General features: G+C 42.2%; 1 protein-coding gene across 13 annotated transcripts in view; it reads right to left on the bottom strand.

Moving 5' to 3' along the window:
* ITSN2 (intersectin 2) overlaps nt 1–14,834 on the bottom strand; it is a 63,287-nt gene that overhangs the window by 20,736 nt on the left and 27,717 nt on the right. For 10 of the 13 annotated variants that reach the window (XM_072331344.1, XM_072331356.1, XM_072331355.1 and 7 more), the window contains exons 9-20: nt 14,054–14,117; nt 12,270–12,407; nt 12,044–12,129; nt 10,822–11,084; nt 9,979–10,128; nt 9,612–9,752; nt 7,436–7,523; nt 6,691–6,830; nt 5,763–5,843; nt 3,517–3,653; nt 1,372–1,748; nt 507–628 (exon numbers count right to left, since the gene is read on the bottom strand). In XM_072331344.1, coding sequence (XP_072187445.1) covers nt 507–628; nt 1,372–1,748; nt 3,517–3,653; nt 5,763–5,843; nt 6,691–6,830; nt 7,436–7,523; nt 9,612–9,752; nt 9,979–10,128; nt 10,822–11,084; nt 12,044–12,129; nt 12,270–12,407; nt 14,054–14,117 — 1,787 coding nt within the window. The remainder of the gene's footprint in view (nt 1–506; nt 629–1,371; nt 1,749–3,516; nt 3,654–5,762; nt 5,844–6,690; nt 6,831–7,435; nt 7,524–9,611; nt 9,753–9,978; nt 10,129–10,821; nt 11,085–12,043; nt 12,130–12,269; nt 12,408–14,053; nt 14,118–14,834) is intronic. The other 3 variants (XM_072331350.1, XM_072331351.1, XM_072331352.1) reach the window with 1 other exon arrangement.

The raw sequence follows: 14,834 nt of genomic DNA, 5'->3' as shown, positions 1-14,834 counted from the left end.
CGTGGCCAAGAAGCAGAGGCTGGGTAGCTGAGCAGCACATGAAAACTAACGCAGTTTTAAGAGCTGTGCTGCTCTTAAATGAGGAAGCCCAAATCTCTCTCAGTAAACTTGATTTTTATTAAAAGACAAAATGTGCTGAGCCTTCAATTAACTTTATTCACAACTCATCCAAAAATGTTGTTATTTACTGTAATGATTAAGGGTGGAGCATTTGTGCTACACTTCTACGTCAGTACAGAAGCCTCCATCATCAAAGGCAGAGTAAGAAAAAACAGGCTAAAATTAGCAGCTCATCAAGTCCCAGCAGTTTAGCTTAGTTGAGGTTGGGGGTAGAAGAGGAGGTGGTGGCTGCTGGTGTATTTCTAAATAAGACAGGAGCAGTTCAATAAGACAGCCAATTATATCTGAAAAGGAAGCCAAAACAACACCAGCCTCTTTTGTTTCCTCTCAGGGTCAGACGAAAGGAACTGTTTTGCGACAAGCTAAATACAAATGGCAAATCTCACCTGAATGATATCTCCAGCATTAAAGCTCATCTCATCATGATTCCTTGCTTCAAACGGATATAAAGCTCTGTAATTTACAAAGGCAGCAGAATTCCTGGATTCTGAAGTACTGACGGCATTGCCTGAAATGATAAGAAAACTCATCAGCATTGAAGGCCAGGCTGGATGTGGCTCTGGGCAGCCTGGTCTGCTGGCTGGTGACCTTGAACACAGCAGGGGGTTGAAACTGGATGAGCACTGCGGTCTTTTTCAACCCAGGCCATTCTATGGTTCTATCTTTCTGCACCCCAGTTGGTGCTCACTTAACTCAGCAATTAAACCAGCTAATGAGAACTGGCACGAACTAAAGAAAGATGAATTAAAGTCAAGTCATCTTTTGAGAAAATACTGTTAAACGAGGATTTCGGAAGACCAATGGAGAAAGCCAAGTTGACTTCAGTTCTACTTTTGTTAATCAGAGGTACTGAGTGGTGCAAAAATAAGTGGGTTTCAGTGTTAATAAACCACTGAGGATTACCTGTGCATCCACTCATCATCTGACAGAGCCGCTCCACGTTAGCCTTCTGCTTTAAAGACAGAAAGATCAGAACTTACAAGAAAGCTACAGTATTTCTGTTTCCACCACCTACAATTTGTCAGCCATGATCACTGGAGGATTTGCCACTGGGGCCACAGGTGGTAAAAACTTATAAGAGACAAACTAAATCAATAGGATGATTTACAGCTAACTGAAGACACAGAACATCGTGTTTTGTTCGTAATAAGAGGCAGTAAGTCTGCCACAGAGTCACATTAACACACCTAAAGAGTGAAAAATGACTTAGAAAAGCAAGAACCACCAAGGCAACAACCTAACTAAGAGTACCTTCGTTTGTCCATGGCGGCTTAAGACTTTTGCCCTCTGCTGGTTTCAACAGATCTCCAAACTTGTCACTTATGTTTAATTTAGCAGCGTGTTTCTCTGCCTCGTGAGAGTTGGTGACTTCTTTCATCTTCTTTATTTCTTCATTCTGCTTACGCTTCCCCTCAGCTTCTTTAGCAATTTGCTCTTGCTTTCTTCTCTCTTCCTCCTGTTGTCTCTGCCGTTGCTCTGTTTCTCTCAAGATCCCGGCTTGCCTGTTTTTCTCCTCCTCTTCATGAAGCTTTTCCTGCATTCTCTCTTCTTCTAATCGCCTCTTTTTCTCCTCCTCTTCCCTTCGGATGTTTTCCTGCCATTGGTTCTCCTTCTCCCGTTTTGCTTTCCTTAAAAGACCAAAATGAGAGAGGGGTAAGAGAACATTCATCTGAAAACTGAAGAGATCCTGTTCACAGAATAATCAGATTCACTTGTAAGCAGACCAGAATCCATCGTATCAGTTACTTTTCTCTATGGACAATAAGCTCTTGTACAGGAGACTGCTTCATCTACACAGGAGTGCTTAGATATCTCACATGGAAGTAATAAATGGATTCCTTGCATGTTATCTTTGTTGCTTTAGCTCCCTGTTTTCAGCATCCACTCAATGTTTATTGCCCCACTGCTGCCACACACTTCAGCTATGCAGCATAAAATGGGTAGCTGACAGTACAAAGTCAGGAGAGGAGAAAAACAGTGACATCCTAGGACAGCAAGCATAAAAACTACTGCTTCTTAGTCAGCAACACAAGAGATACTATACTTGTTGGGAATGAGACTATGAGAAAGCAAGAGGCAACAACTGAAAAGCTTGATTTCTTGATACAAGCTGAGCAGTGCAAAACCAGCACCTCATCCATGAATCAGGACTACGTAAATGATTTGCTCAAAGATGTATTGCAACATTCTGGTCCTCCTCCTAAAACAGGAATCAAACTTACAGTTCAAAACTGGCTCGCTTATTGAGCTCCCAAGATTAACACGGGCTATTGCACAGCTGCCCAGGGAGGTGGTGGGGTCACCTGGAGCTGTTCCAGAACTGTGGGGATGTGGCACTGAGGGACGTGAGCAGTGGGTATGGGGGGGTGGGCTGGGGTTGGACTTGGGGGTCTTAGAGGTCTTTTCCAACCTGAATGATTTAAAGAATCAATAAGTCAGTGTCCTTCCTACTGTCTAAGTACCTATTCCACAACTGAATTAATATACATGACAAAGAACTAGCAGCTATTCAAGAAGTGCTTTTAAGGAGATATTTAAGAACTTATCAAAGGTAACAAAACAAAACAACAAACATGAGGAATTTCAGATGTGTGAGAATTAACAACTGCAGTGCTGCACCCAGGCCTGGGGCCCCCAATACAAGAAGGATGATATGAAACAGGACCACAGGAGGCCACTAAGATGATCAGAGGGCTGGAGCACCTCTCCTATGAAGAAGGGCTGAGGGAACTGGGCTTGCTTAGATGGGAGAAGGCTCTGGGGAGACCTCATTGCAGCCTTCCAATACTTGAAGGGAGCTTATAAACAGGAGAGGGAATGGCTGTTTATGAGGGTGGATAGAGATAGACAAGGGGGAATGGTTTTAACCTGAGACAGAGGAGATTTAGGTTAGATATTAGGAGGAGGTTTTTCACCCAGAGGTGGTTACACACTGGAACAGGTTGCCCCAGGAGGTTGTGGACGCCCCATCCCTGCAGGCATTCAAGGCCAGGCTGGATGTGGCTCTAGGCAGCCTGGGCTGCTGGCTGGTGACCCTGCACACAGCCGGGGGTTGAAAGTAGATGGGCATTGTGGTCTTTTTCAACCCAGGCCATTCTGTGATTGTGATAAAAGAAGCCAAAAAACCTAATAGAAGGAGTGTTGCTTGGCTTATTTGCTCTTCAAACCTGAGTTTCTAAATTATATGAAAAGACAAAAATAGATCAGAAAAAGGAAACGCAGAACATCTCGTATCAGTGGTATCAGTGGTACTCCATTTAAACTGCTTTCTCAAGGCAACTAACCAGGATGTATTTTTGCCATTCTACTTCCTGTCTATTAAAACCAGGATCTTTAAGACATAATGGCTCTCGTTGGCTGTAATAGCTGCAATGCTGACAATTTAAGATATGGTACCTTGCAGCCTCATCTTCCAGCCGCTTTTTCTGCACAAGTTCAGCTCTTCTTTTCTCTACCTCTCTGATCTTGCTCTGTTTGATCTTATGGAGCTGCTCCAAGGCTAATTGCTGCGTGCTGTAGCTTTCTCTCAGGTCCTAATAAGGAAACACAACGAAGTACATCAAAAGAAATGAAACCAGTCTTTTGAGAGAAGCACCCAAGCACCGTAACACTTTGTGAACCCAAGTACAATTTGATCCATACAAATGAACAACGTAACACTGAGTGATTAACAGTCCTTGAAGGTCACTGTAGAGTCAGGTTTGCAAGTCCTTGCATAGAACTCAGGCTTTCAAAGAGCCCTTCGGACGGACACCTGCTGGAAACAACAAACGTGACAGGAAACAGGAAAAGATAGAACTTCATGTTTAAATACAACACGTTGTAAGGACAAAGACGACAATGAAGCACACTCTGAAAAACCACAGAACACACCGTTGAAGAGGCAGACTTCAACTGAAAGCCAACACTGTGCTTTATGATTCTACGAACACGAAGCTGAGAATACATCCCCTGTGCTCCCCTCTGCAATGTTTCTGTTCATCCCCAATTGTAAAATACAACCACAAATTGCTGCATGGAAATGGAAGACTGAAATTATTCGAGCGGAGTAAGAAGGATTAGTTCCATAACTCCATCAAAAACCTTAAGAGCATCCTCAGTAGGTTTACCACTGCAGGCAGCTACAGCTTAACATACCCACACTGCCTTCTTCCTCCTACTTTTTAGGGCACATTCTTTAGTTCCTATTCCACCTCGCTCTGATTATGGGTATTTTCACAGGACACGAGCATGAATCTTTGGGATAATTACATTTGCAGGAAACAAAACCAGCAATAACTCAATACTTTGAGAACTTACTTTGTCAGAGTACAAAGCTGGATGCCGCACTACTATGAGGCAAACCACTGACACACACTGAGCTACATGGTGCATTCTGACTTTCTGTATCTGATATGAAACACAAATAAAGCGGTTATGAACGATCTGTTCCCACCGCAGTAAGCACCACCAACAGCAATCACAGTGCCTGCAATAAGGGCAAGGCAACAAGACTTCTATGCCAGTGAAAGTCTCAAACAGATGCATTTGCTGCTGTTTTTTCCCCTAATGTATTCAGCTGAAAACATTTTCTCATGCTACATGGAAACTGAGGATTACTATGGAAACAAACTCTCACATCTTTGATTTAAGAAGGAAAAAAACCCAAGCCAGATTTCTGACACCAGCAGACAAAAGCAGCGTGGAGGAAAAACAGGAAGCAAGCTTTAGTAGGGGGTTAATCTGGAGGTTTCAAAGCATGGCCGTTGCTGTGCCATATGTCATCATCTGGGCACTGATACCACTTCAGTCTCAAATTCAGAATTCATATACCTGACTCCATTATACCTGATGAGGTCCAGAGCACCTCCCCCTACAAAGACAGGCTGAGGGAGCTGGACTCGTTCAGCCTGGAGAAATGAAGGCTGTGGGGTGACCTCATTGCAGTACCTAAAAGGAGCCTATAAGCAGGAGGGGAGTCAACAAAGGTAGGTAATGGCAGGAGAAGGGGAAGAGGTTTTAAGTTGAAGGAGGGAAGATTTAGGTTGAATGTCAGGGGGAAGTTCTTTACTCTGGGAGTGGTGAGGTGCTGGAACAGCTGCCCAGAGAGGCTGTGGATGCCCCGTCCATCCCTGCAGGCGTTCAAGGCCAGGTTGGATGGGGCCCTGGGCAGGTATTAAATGGGGAGGATGGTGGCCCTGCATGCAGCAGGAGATTGGAGCTTTGTGATCTTTGAGGTCCTTTCCAGCCCAACCATTCTATGACTCTACAATTCCCAGCTTCAGGTGTATGAATGTAGGCACGGTCAGACACATAGAGAGCGACAGATGGAAAGCTGGGAGAAGACACCGCTTCCATCTTAAGACAGTGCTCTTTTTGTTGATGTTACCTTAACTAAAAAGAAAATGTTGAATAAAACAATTTAAACACAGCCCATTAAGAACAAAAATAGCCATCGTCACTTTGCAGTTTGGCTTTCTAAGCAGGTAAACAAAACTGTACGTCTTTATGAGGATTTAAAAGCTAGCAGAAAGAGCAAAACTACTGGTTTTCCTTTAGGAAAATGTCTTTAACGTAAGTTTTACATCCAAACAGAAAAGGTGAGCAGAGAAAAAAAAAACAAGTAATTCAAAAAGCAAAAGAGCCAAAGATTAGAAAATAACCTTAAGTAAGAGGAAGAGGTGGTTGAGACAGCTTAGCAGAGACAAAAGGCACTGAAGAACAGAATCATCCATACTGTCACACTGTAAGATAAGGCAGATAAAAAGCTAATTAATCTTTGCACCGTACTTCGGAAAACATTCTAGGGAAGACTAAACAGCGGATGCAGCCACTGAACACAGCAAGCCATGCAAGCACACAAGTAACTAAAAATGCACATTGCCAATGTTTCGTGCAGCCCGTTCTTTTTGCAAGAAAAGAAACTCTTAGAAATGCTTACAAATTCATCCCTGTTCTTTTCACTGGCGAGCGTAGAGCCCTCACATTGGCCCAGCACAAATGCATTGCATAGGAATACAGCTCACATCACTGCCACTGAGAGTAGGCCAGGAAATAAAGTTAAGCAGATGCATGCCTGAGCACTGTATGCATTTTTAGGTACATCGAGAGTTGCTGCTGAAACAAAAATAGTTTTAGGGCCAGCAGTCAACATTTACCACCTTATCCTCAAAGAAGCAGCCTATGCTGACTTACAAAACAGCAGCCAAGTCTGCTACTGGATCCTGTGCGATGTACTATAAAACCCTGCATTCCTTTCAACAAGAATTAAATGTTCACGATCCATAAATTGGAGCCCGTAAGAATACTATATAACCCCGTAAGATAAGAACCTCCAGGAGCCTAAGCAACCTCAGTTCCAAAGCAAAGGTTGAGAGTGAGCAACAGTCGATTCATGCAAAGCAACGATCAGCAAGATGTGGATACTTTAGTACATGAGTGATAGCTTTGAATGAGTTGTTCCTGTGCTACAAGACTTCTGGTAATTCTTATGTGACACTAAAAGTTGGGAAGACCTTTTGGAAGCGCCACACACCTTCACACATGGATGAAGAAATACGTTTACTGAATGTATTGAGAGAACACACGTACCTTAAGCTGACTGTTAAACGCATCCATTTCGGCAAGTTTAGAAGCAGTTTCCTTCTCAAGGGCATCTAATTGTTCCTTCAGTCTTTGGCACAATTCTTCCTTTTCTAGAGACTTCTTTTGCACTGAAGCAACTCCTGCATCTGCATTAAAAGAAAGATAAGCAGCTTGACAAGGACTTTAGCTCTCGTCAATTTATTTTCTCCCCAATGTACATACATACATTCCCAGACCCTTTCCTTACAAAAGTCCTTTGACTTACCCTCGTGTTGGCATACAGCACAGAGAAGGGGGCCAACAGCTACCTGACCCGCACAAGTGTTACATGTAATATGGAATACTTTACAAATGGTTTTTCATATCATGTTAGATCAATTCACAACAAGCTCTGGAAGGCAGGAATTTGCAGTGTGCTTTGAGACAAAGTTCAGTGTAAACTTTTAATGACCCCCCCCTGACTTAATGCTATCAAGAACCCACTGTGTAATAAGGGTCACAGCCTCTGAGGACTGTACAGTCTGCAGAAATTAAGCTTTAAGCAAAAATGTGCTTATTTGCTCCTTATTACATGGCAGAAGCAATAGAACACAGATGCAACAACTCTTAGGTGGTTCTCACTGAAAAAATATGAAAACAAAGGTAGGATTGAGCCCTCTATACTCTACAGCTTATTCTTTTCAACAGTATGGTATAAAATGACAAACACCCGGCAATGTGAAGCACACAGAACTCATCTGCACGAACTTACTTTGAGCGCTGTCGACTTGAACGTTTTTAATTCTTTCACTTAACAGCTGCTTCTCAGGAACTAAACAGGTCAACTTGTTCTGATACTCCTGTAGAGATTGAAGAGAACATAACAAATGTGTGATCCTGTTCAGACAGCAGCGTGCAAAAATTGTCAGACATAACCCCAAGTCACTCTAATGAAACATGGATGCAAGTTACCACTACAGAGTAGAGGAAAAACTACTTTTATACTTATTGTACAAACAACATTAACACCAAATACTCCTTAATCTTTAAATCTTATCACAGTTGGAATAAAAAGTTAACAGATTTACTAAAAGTAGAAACTATCATGAGAACTGAGCTACTGGCTTCTTAGAAGGGACAGGCAGGGCAAGTGGGGTGGGGGAGTTGCCCTCTACGTTAAGAAGAGAGACTGCAAAGAGCTGTATCTGAGAAACAGCGATCATCAAGCTGAGAGCTTGTGGGTTAAAATTAGGGACCAGACCAATAAAGGACATCTGGTGGTCAGGTTCTACTACAGGCTGCCCAAACAAGGGGTGTCTGTGGATGAGGCCTTCTTGCTTCATCTGCAGGGAGTGTTGTGCTCTCATCTTGATGGGGATTTCAACTACCCAGATGTCTACTGGGGAAGCAACACAGCAGGCAGCAAGCAACAGCAGGCAGCAAGGGGACTCCTTGAGTCCTATGGGGATAACTTCATGGCCCACATACCAGACAGACCAGAGCAAAGCAAATCCAAAACTTCCTTGTGAGGCTGAATGTGTATAAGTCTATGGGGCCAAACAACATGCATTCCTGGGTCCTGGAAGAACTGGCTGCTGTGGGTGTCAAGTTGCTCCCCAGCATTTCTGAGAAGTCGTGACTAACAGGCAAAGTCCATGATGAGCGGATAAAAGGAAACACCTCTCCCATGTTCAAGAAAGGGAGAAACGAAGACCCAAGAAACTACAGGCTGGTGAGCCTCACTTCTGTGCCTGGGAAGATCTTGGTGCAGATCCTCCTGTAAGATATGTTAAGGCACATGTGCGATGAGGAGGCGATCTGAGACAGTGAGCATGGCTTCACCAAGGAGACATTGTCCCTGACCTGTCTGGTGGCCTTCTATAATGAAGTGATGGCAATGGTGGACAAAGGAAGTGCAACTGCTGTCATCTGCAATGCCTTTGATGTGGTCCTGCACCACATCCTTATCTCTAATTGGAGAAATATGGATTTGAAAGCTGGATGGATTATTGAGCAGTAAAGAATGGAAAGTTGCAGCCGGAGGGTTGTTGTTGTCAATGGTTCTATGTCCAGGTGGAGGCCAGTGACAAGTGATGTCCCCCAGGGATCCACGTGGGGACCAGTGCTCTTTGACATCTTTATCAGCAATAAAGACAGTGAGACAGAGGGCACCCTCAGCAAATCTGCTGATGACACCAAGCTGAGTGGTGCAGATGACACAACTGAAGGACTGGATGGCATCCACAGACCTGAAGAGCCTTGAAAAGTGGGCTCACAAGAACCTAATGAGGTTCAACAAGGCTAAGTGCAAGGTGTTGAACTCTAGCTGGGGCAATTCCAGAAATGAAAACAGGGAGACCAACTTTTTACATGTTCTGACAGGGATAGGTCAAAGGGGAATAGCTTTACACCAAAAAAGGTGAGATTTAGGTTAGATGTCAAACTATTTGGTCAGACTGTGGTGAGGCACTGGCACAGGCTCCCCAGAGAAGCTGTAGTTGCCCCATCCCTGGAGACATTCAAGGTCAGGTTGGATGGGGCACTGAGCAGCCTGAGCTGGTGGGTGACAACTTTACCTACAGCAGAAGGTTGGAAGTGGACGGGCTTTAAGGTCCCTTCCAATCTAAGCCATTCTACTGACTGCCTCATGTCTAACACAAAAATCCTCACAAAAAACTGAGACTGGAACCATCAAAGTAACGATTAAGAAGTCGTCACTATTATCAATTCAAAACAGTTTTGACTACTGTCTGCATTCAATTACCAGCTTGTTGTTGTATGTGCAATCAATTCTTTAGCACCAAAAATAAGCCTAAAAACCTCTGCAGTGTTGATGGCCTTGCAGACTCAAATTGATACACTATTCCTCCCTGCTGGAGCACATAAAATTACTGAAAGAAAAAGTAGGAAATAAAGGAGAATTAAAAGCTTATCGGAAAGTGATGTACCTGAAGTTGCTGTTGTAGTTGCTTGACTTCCATAATTCCTTGGTCACATTTTCTATCTAAAGCCTCCAGCTCAGCCTTCTGAATCTGCTTTTTGCTTCGAATATCTTGCAATCTGCCTGAAATTTGCTGATGTTTGTCTGTCTAGAAAGAAATCAGAGTAATTACATATAGCAACAAAGCCTTTCTCCACTACATCCGTGGGCATATTACTACACAATCATCTCCCTACAAGAACTCAAAAATACTTGGTTTAGATTGCTCATCCAAAGCGGAGTGAAGCTCCTAGCACACCATTCACTCTGTAAGATTGGCGTACTTCAAAATATTGCATTTCATTTCAAGTTGGCCAGTAAAATGCATATCTTACCAGAGCTTCTAATTCAAGATTAAGGCTCTTCTTCTTAGAGGTCAACTTGATAATTTCTTCTTGTTCCCTGTTACGTTGATTAAGAAGTTCTTGGCGGCGAATTCTCTCCCATTCCAAACGCCGCTGGCGCTCAAGTTCTTGCTTTGCTGCCTACAGAGAAGTTACACTGCTTTAAACCACCACACAGATACGGAACTCTGTGATCATGTTTTAATCCAATGTGCTCCACTCGTGTAACAGCAACACAATGGATTGCTTTTCTCAAAATGATCTTGTAAACTTCAGCATCAAAGAATGGACAAAGTGATCCTCTAGGATCCTGTATGCCATACTCCTATCCCTTATGAAGTAAAGCTATTTGAAGAAAGATGCATAATTCAGAGAGGGGAAAAAATATCTGTTTAGCTTAGAAAACTGACAATAAATGAGCACACTGTGATATTACTCTTAACCTCTTTCGAGTATTTCACAGAACTCTCTAAAACAGGAAAGCCTTACGTATGCACTGAGACCCAGCTAGAAGCAAATCTGCCTGAAGTTCAAAGAGCAAATTATTATCAATAATGAATACGGTAGAGCCTTGTTTGGAATATAGATATTTTTCTTATTAAATCTAAGAAATCTGTCCAACAAGTCTCATCTGTCCTTCAAAGAATGTGAATGTCTTTGACTTACAACACCACTTTGTTCATTTATAATGGACACAATATTTTCAGACAGAAATGCCATTGGCCACTCAATGAGTCCAAGTCAGTGCCCAAACTCTGTGCACTCCATCAAGTGACTACCACATGCACATACATATTCCTTAAAGCATTATAAAAATAATGTCAAGAAAACAACCTCCCGCCTTTCTATTTCTTTCCTCCTTTCTTCTTCCCTTTGCCTTTCCAGCTCTCGTTGTCTCTCCAGCTGCCTTTCCAATTCAAGCTGTTTTTTCCGTTCCTGCTCCTGCCGTTCCCTCTCTCTTCGTTCTTGTTCTTCTCTTTCCTTCTGAGCTTTACGTTCTGCCTCTCTCTGCTGCTGTTCCAACAGGACCTGACGACGTTTTTCCAGCTCCACATTTCCTCTCTCATAGTTTGCTTTTCTTTTGTCCTCAAACGTCACTAAAACAAGGAAAAGCAGTTATTTCTGTCCTGTGCAAAACATTGCTCTCAAATAAGTGCCTCAGTTGTTCCACTAAAGATAGGTATCCTCTCTTTGGCAAGTTCAGGTACTTAGGTCATGGATGATGGGACCATTTTTTCTAGTATTATTTTTCTCCTCCAAAATACCCTGAAACTTTCCTAAGTCTATTCCAACTGCAAAAACATTGCAATTTAAAACTGACCAAGAAAATGGTTTCAATTTTAGAGGTAACACAAAGGAACAGCTTTTACAAGCTGAAAGAAGTCAATATTTTGCTACAGAGGTTTTCCACTGAGCAAGAAATGCTAACACACACAGAGTTAGCCTTAAAGGGCGTTCCCTGTAAGATCTCTTGGAGTTAAAAACAGCAGAAAACAAAACAGGATTAAGCTGAACTACTGCAGGGTAAAAGGAGTTTGAAAGGAATGACTCAGGTTCCAAGTAACCACTCTTTAAAAAGAGAGGCACATTGCTGCACACACAACAGACCTTTGCTTGTTGCATCAGGTAGCCAACAGCAGAATTTACTTCTGTGTGCAAATCACATCCCGTTTTTAGATAATTAAACAACATTGGGATCTCCTGTTTTCAGAATGCCCAGAATAAAGTACTGCCAGTAACACTCCGCTGCACAAAATTGTGCAGTAGCATTGCAGTAGTTGGAAATGAAAGATTTGTTTTCCAAAATACATTATTAATCAGAACACTTTTCCATTCCTACAACTAATAATAGCACCTATCTCTATCTTCTCGATTTTATTAGATGTAATAGGCTGACTACATCCACTTAACAACATTCCTACTGTCCAAGTTAAAAGAGATGTAGCTCTTGAAATGAGCCCCCCAGGGATTTGATTGTCTTCTACTTTCTAACTGTTCCAGAGTCCTTCAAAGACAGCCTTACATACCAACAACGGAAACATGAACTTTGTTTTACCTGGCTGTTTTTTCTGTGGCTCCTCCTCTTGCACAGGCTGGTAAGATGGCAGAGTCCCATTAATATTTTCAGTGTATTTTCCACTCCTGGAGATGGCAAAAAAACAAACAAACAAAAAACCCCAGAAACACAAAACCCCATTAGACAAATAATACAGTCACCTTGTTTGCATAAAAAAAAATTCTGTTGAAGGTACAGTTATGTTTCACTGCCCTCAGCAATTTACCTGAAGGAAGGTGGTACCAGCTCAAGAGGCAGAGTTAGTGGCAGAGGTTGCCCAGCTTTGGCCATATCAGTGAGGTGCATGGCCAGCACAAACTCATCTGCTTTCAGCTGTCCATCTCCATCAATATCAGCCAGTGACCTGCATAGTTTTAATGGTAATAATAATTAGAACTGAATATCACAACCACTCACAAGTGACAGCTGAAGATTTTCACACATGGAACTGTGAAATAAAACTGAAAACAGAAAACTCCTCTGAAATGATCTGACAAAAATAATTAAAATTAGTAATACAAACCATGGATGGAAGGAGAGATTATTCTCCAAGAACTATCGATTCAGATATGGAGCGCGTCCTTCGACACACATAGATTGGAGTTATGTGAGATGCTTAATAGGTGCCTGTGCTATATTTTGTACTAAGAGTTGGACACACAAGAAAGAATTGAGCCATTTAAAAAAAGAATCAAAGAGGAAGCAAACAAAAAATCCACCACCCACTCACACACCACGGGGAAAACAAAAGCAGGAGATGATGAAATGAGCTTTTTATTGTGTTGACAGACCAGCACTATTCACACACTACTGTTATTTATTATCACATTGTTACTATTATATTACAGTAATTAAGACCATAATGCCAGTAGAAATATCAGTAATTCCTTATGTTGGGCAGAACTGTAACTTGGTCTGTTAATCCTCTACATGTGCACAGAGACACCCCTGCACTGGCTAGTGATCCATTCAGGCCAGGCACCCAGGAGGAAAGCAGTAGCTGTGTACCTGCTTTATTTCTCCACACTCCAAAGTGGATGAACATAACCACAAACTCCATTTCCATCCTCACTGCATGCAATCAAATTAGTTGAACTAGTAGGAATAACGTTTCGGGTAACTTCTGATAATACAAACAAATGACTGCCCCCAAGATGAAGACAACAGTGGAACCTCAGAAAGAGCCATGAAGCACAAAACTAACGTGAATTCCTCTGGAACAGTGAAGTTCATGCATAACATCCAAGTTATGACTGAAAGCAAAGCCCAAACTATCATATCTAGAAGGTTAAAGGCAGATTATTCAAGCCTTCAGACACACTAACAATTTCCACCACCACAGCAAAGACAAATCTTAAGAGCTGTTTGATATTCGAGTACCTTGATGGGCTACTCCTTCCTTAAGCTCTCCATATTTAAAAACTAACAAGATCATAGAATTATCACAGAACAGCTTGGGTTGGAAGGGACCTCAAGGATCATGAAGCTCCAACCTCCCTGTCTCATGCAGGGCTGCCAACCTCCATATCTAATTCTAGACCAGACTGCCCAGGGCCCCATCCAACCTGGCCTTGAACACTCCAGGGATTCACAACCTCTCTGAGCAGCCTGTTCCAAGGTGAGATGGTCTTTTGCTTTGCAACCCTGCTTTTCAAACCAACAAACCCTCCCCTCAGCTTAAGTAGCACGCTGCTCAAATAGAAGCTGAAATTAACATCTGTACTACTCTATGGAGCTCAAAAAACAAAGCATGAGTAGAATAGAATCATAGAATCCTTAGAGTTGGAAGAGACCCCGGGCGCCATCTAGTCCAAAAAGTGAGAAGCTTATTACATTAGGTTGAAGTGTCTTTTCAAAATGCATCAAACACCGAACGAGTTTAAGCAGTAGCTTAGTTTCTGGTTACAGTATAAGATCTATGGTGTCCTTTCATCACTTCTTATTAAACAAAAATTACCTCTCTTTTAACACCATAAATGTATTGGATGCACCATCAGTAACTCAACTTACCAAATAGTAGCCAGCTGAGTCTGTGAGAGGTTTGATTGCAGAAGGGCATTCCTTGCTTGAAATCCTTCATGCAAAAAACACAAAAGAGATTAATAAATGCTATGAACAAAGATTCACATGTAGCAAAAATGGGTCATGAACCGGGGCATGTTTATTTCTGATGTTAATCTAATCCATTTTCATTAATCGCTGACAGTTGGTATTACTTCCAGGCTTAACAAAAGGCATTTCAATCTGAACACAATGAAGATGGAAGTATTTTTGTGTAATTCTCTTTTCATTCGAAGGTCAAAAGAGGAAAAACTGACATAAAAAAGGGGTATTTATGGTAATCCCCGCAGCTGTTTCAAAAGCACAGCTGATTGCCTGCTGAAAGTTTGAGCTGGTAAGCTGGAAAATGGCCAGTTTTTTTTTTAGGTTAACAGAGAACCACACACCTTCTTCAGGCAAGTCAATGAAACTTTCAGCTCAAAAATCAACCAAACAAGATAAAACGCAGAGAGCCCCTTTCAGGAAAGAAAGGATTCTCCTTTTTTTATTAAAAAACTGAGGCAAAGGGTTGGCAAGCAGTCAATCACAATGAGAAATCTGCTCGGCTACAGGCATACATTCTGACTCCAAACCTGTCTCCTGCTTTTTCAGCGTTCCACTCACCGGATTACAGTTCATAATCCAGTTTTACAAGCACTTTCATTCATTTCAAATTCTGCTCTTGTGCTAAGTTGGGTTGAAGTCTTTCAGAAACCACCACAATGCTGTGGCACAGCACAAATGTCACTGG

Source organism: Excalfactoria chinensis, chromosome 3 (genome assembly GCF_039878825.1).
Source record: "Excalfactoria chinensis isolate bCotChi1 chromosome 3, bCotChi1.hap2, whole genome shotgun sequence".
NCBI lineage: Eukaryota > Metazoa > Chordata > Aves > Galliformes > Phasianidae > Excalfactoria > Excalfactoria chinensis.
The sequence above is the reverse complement of the archived record's forward strand: the minus strand, read 5'-3'. Positions and strand labels throughout refer to the sequence as shown.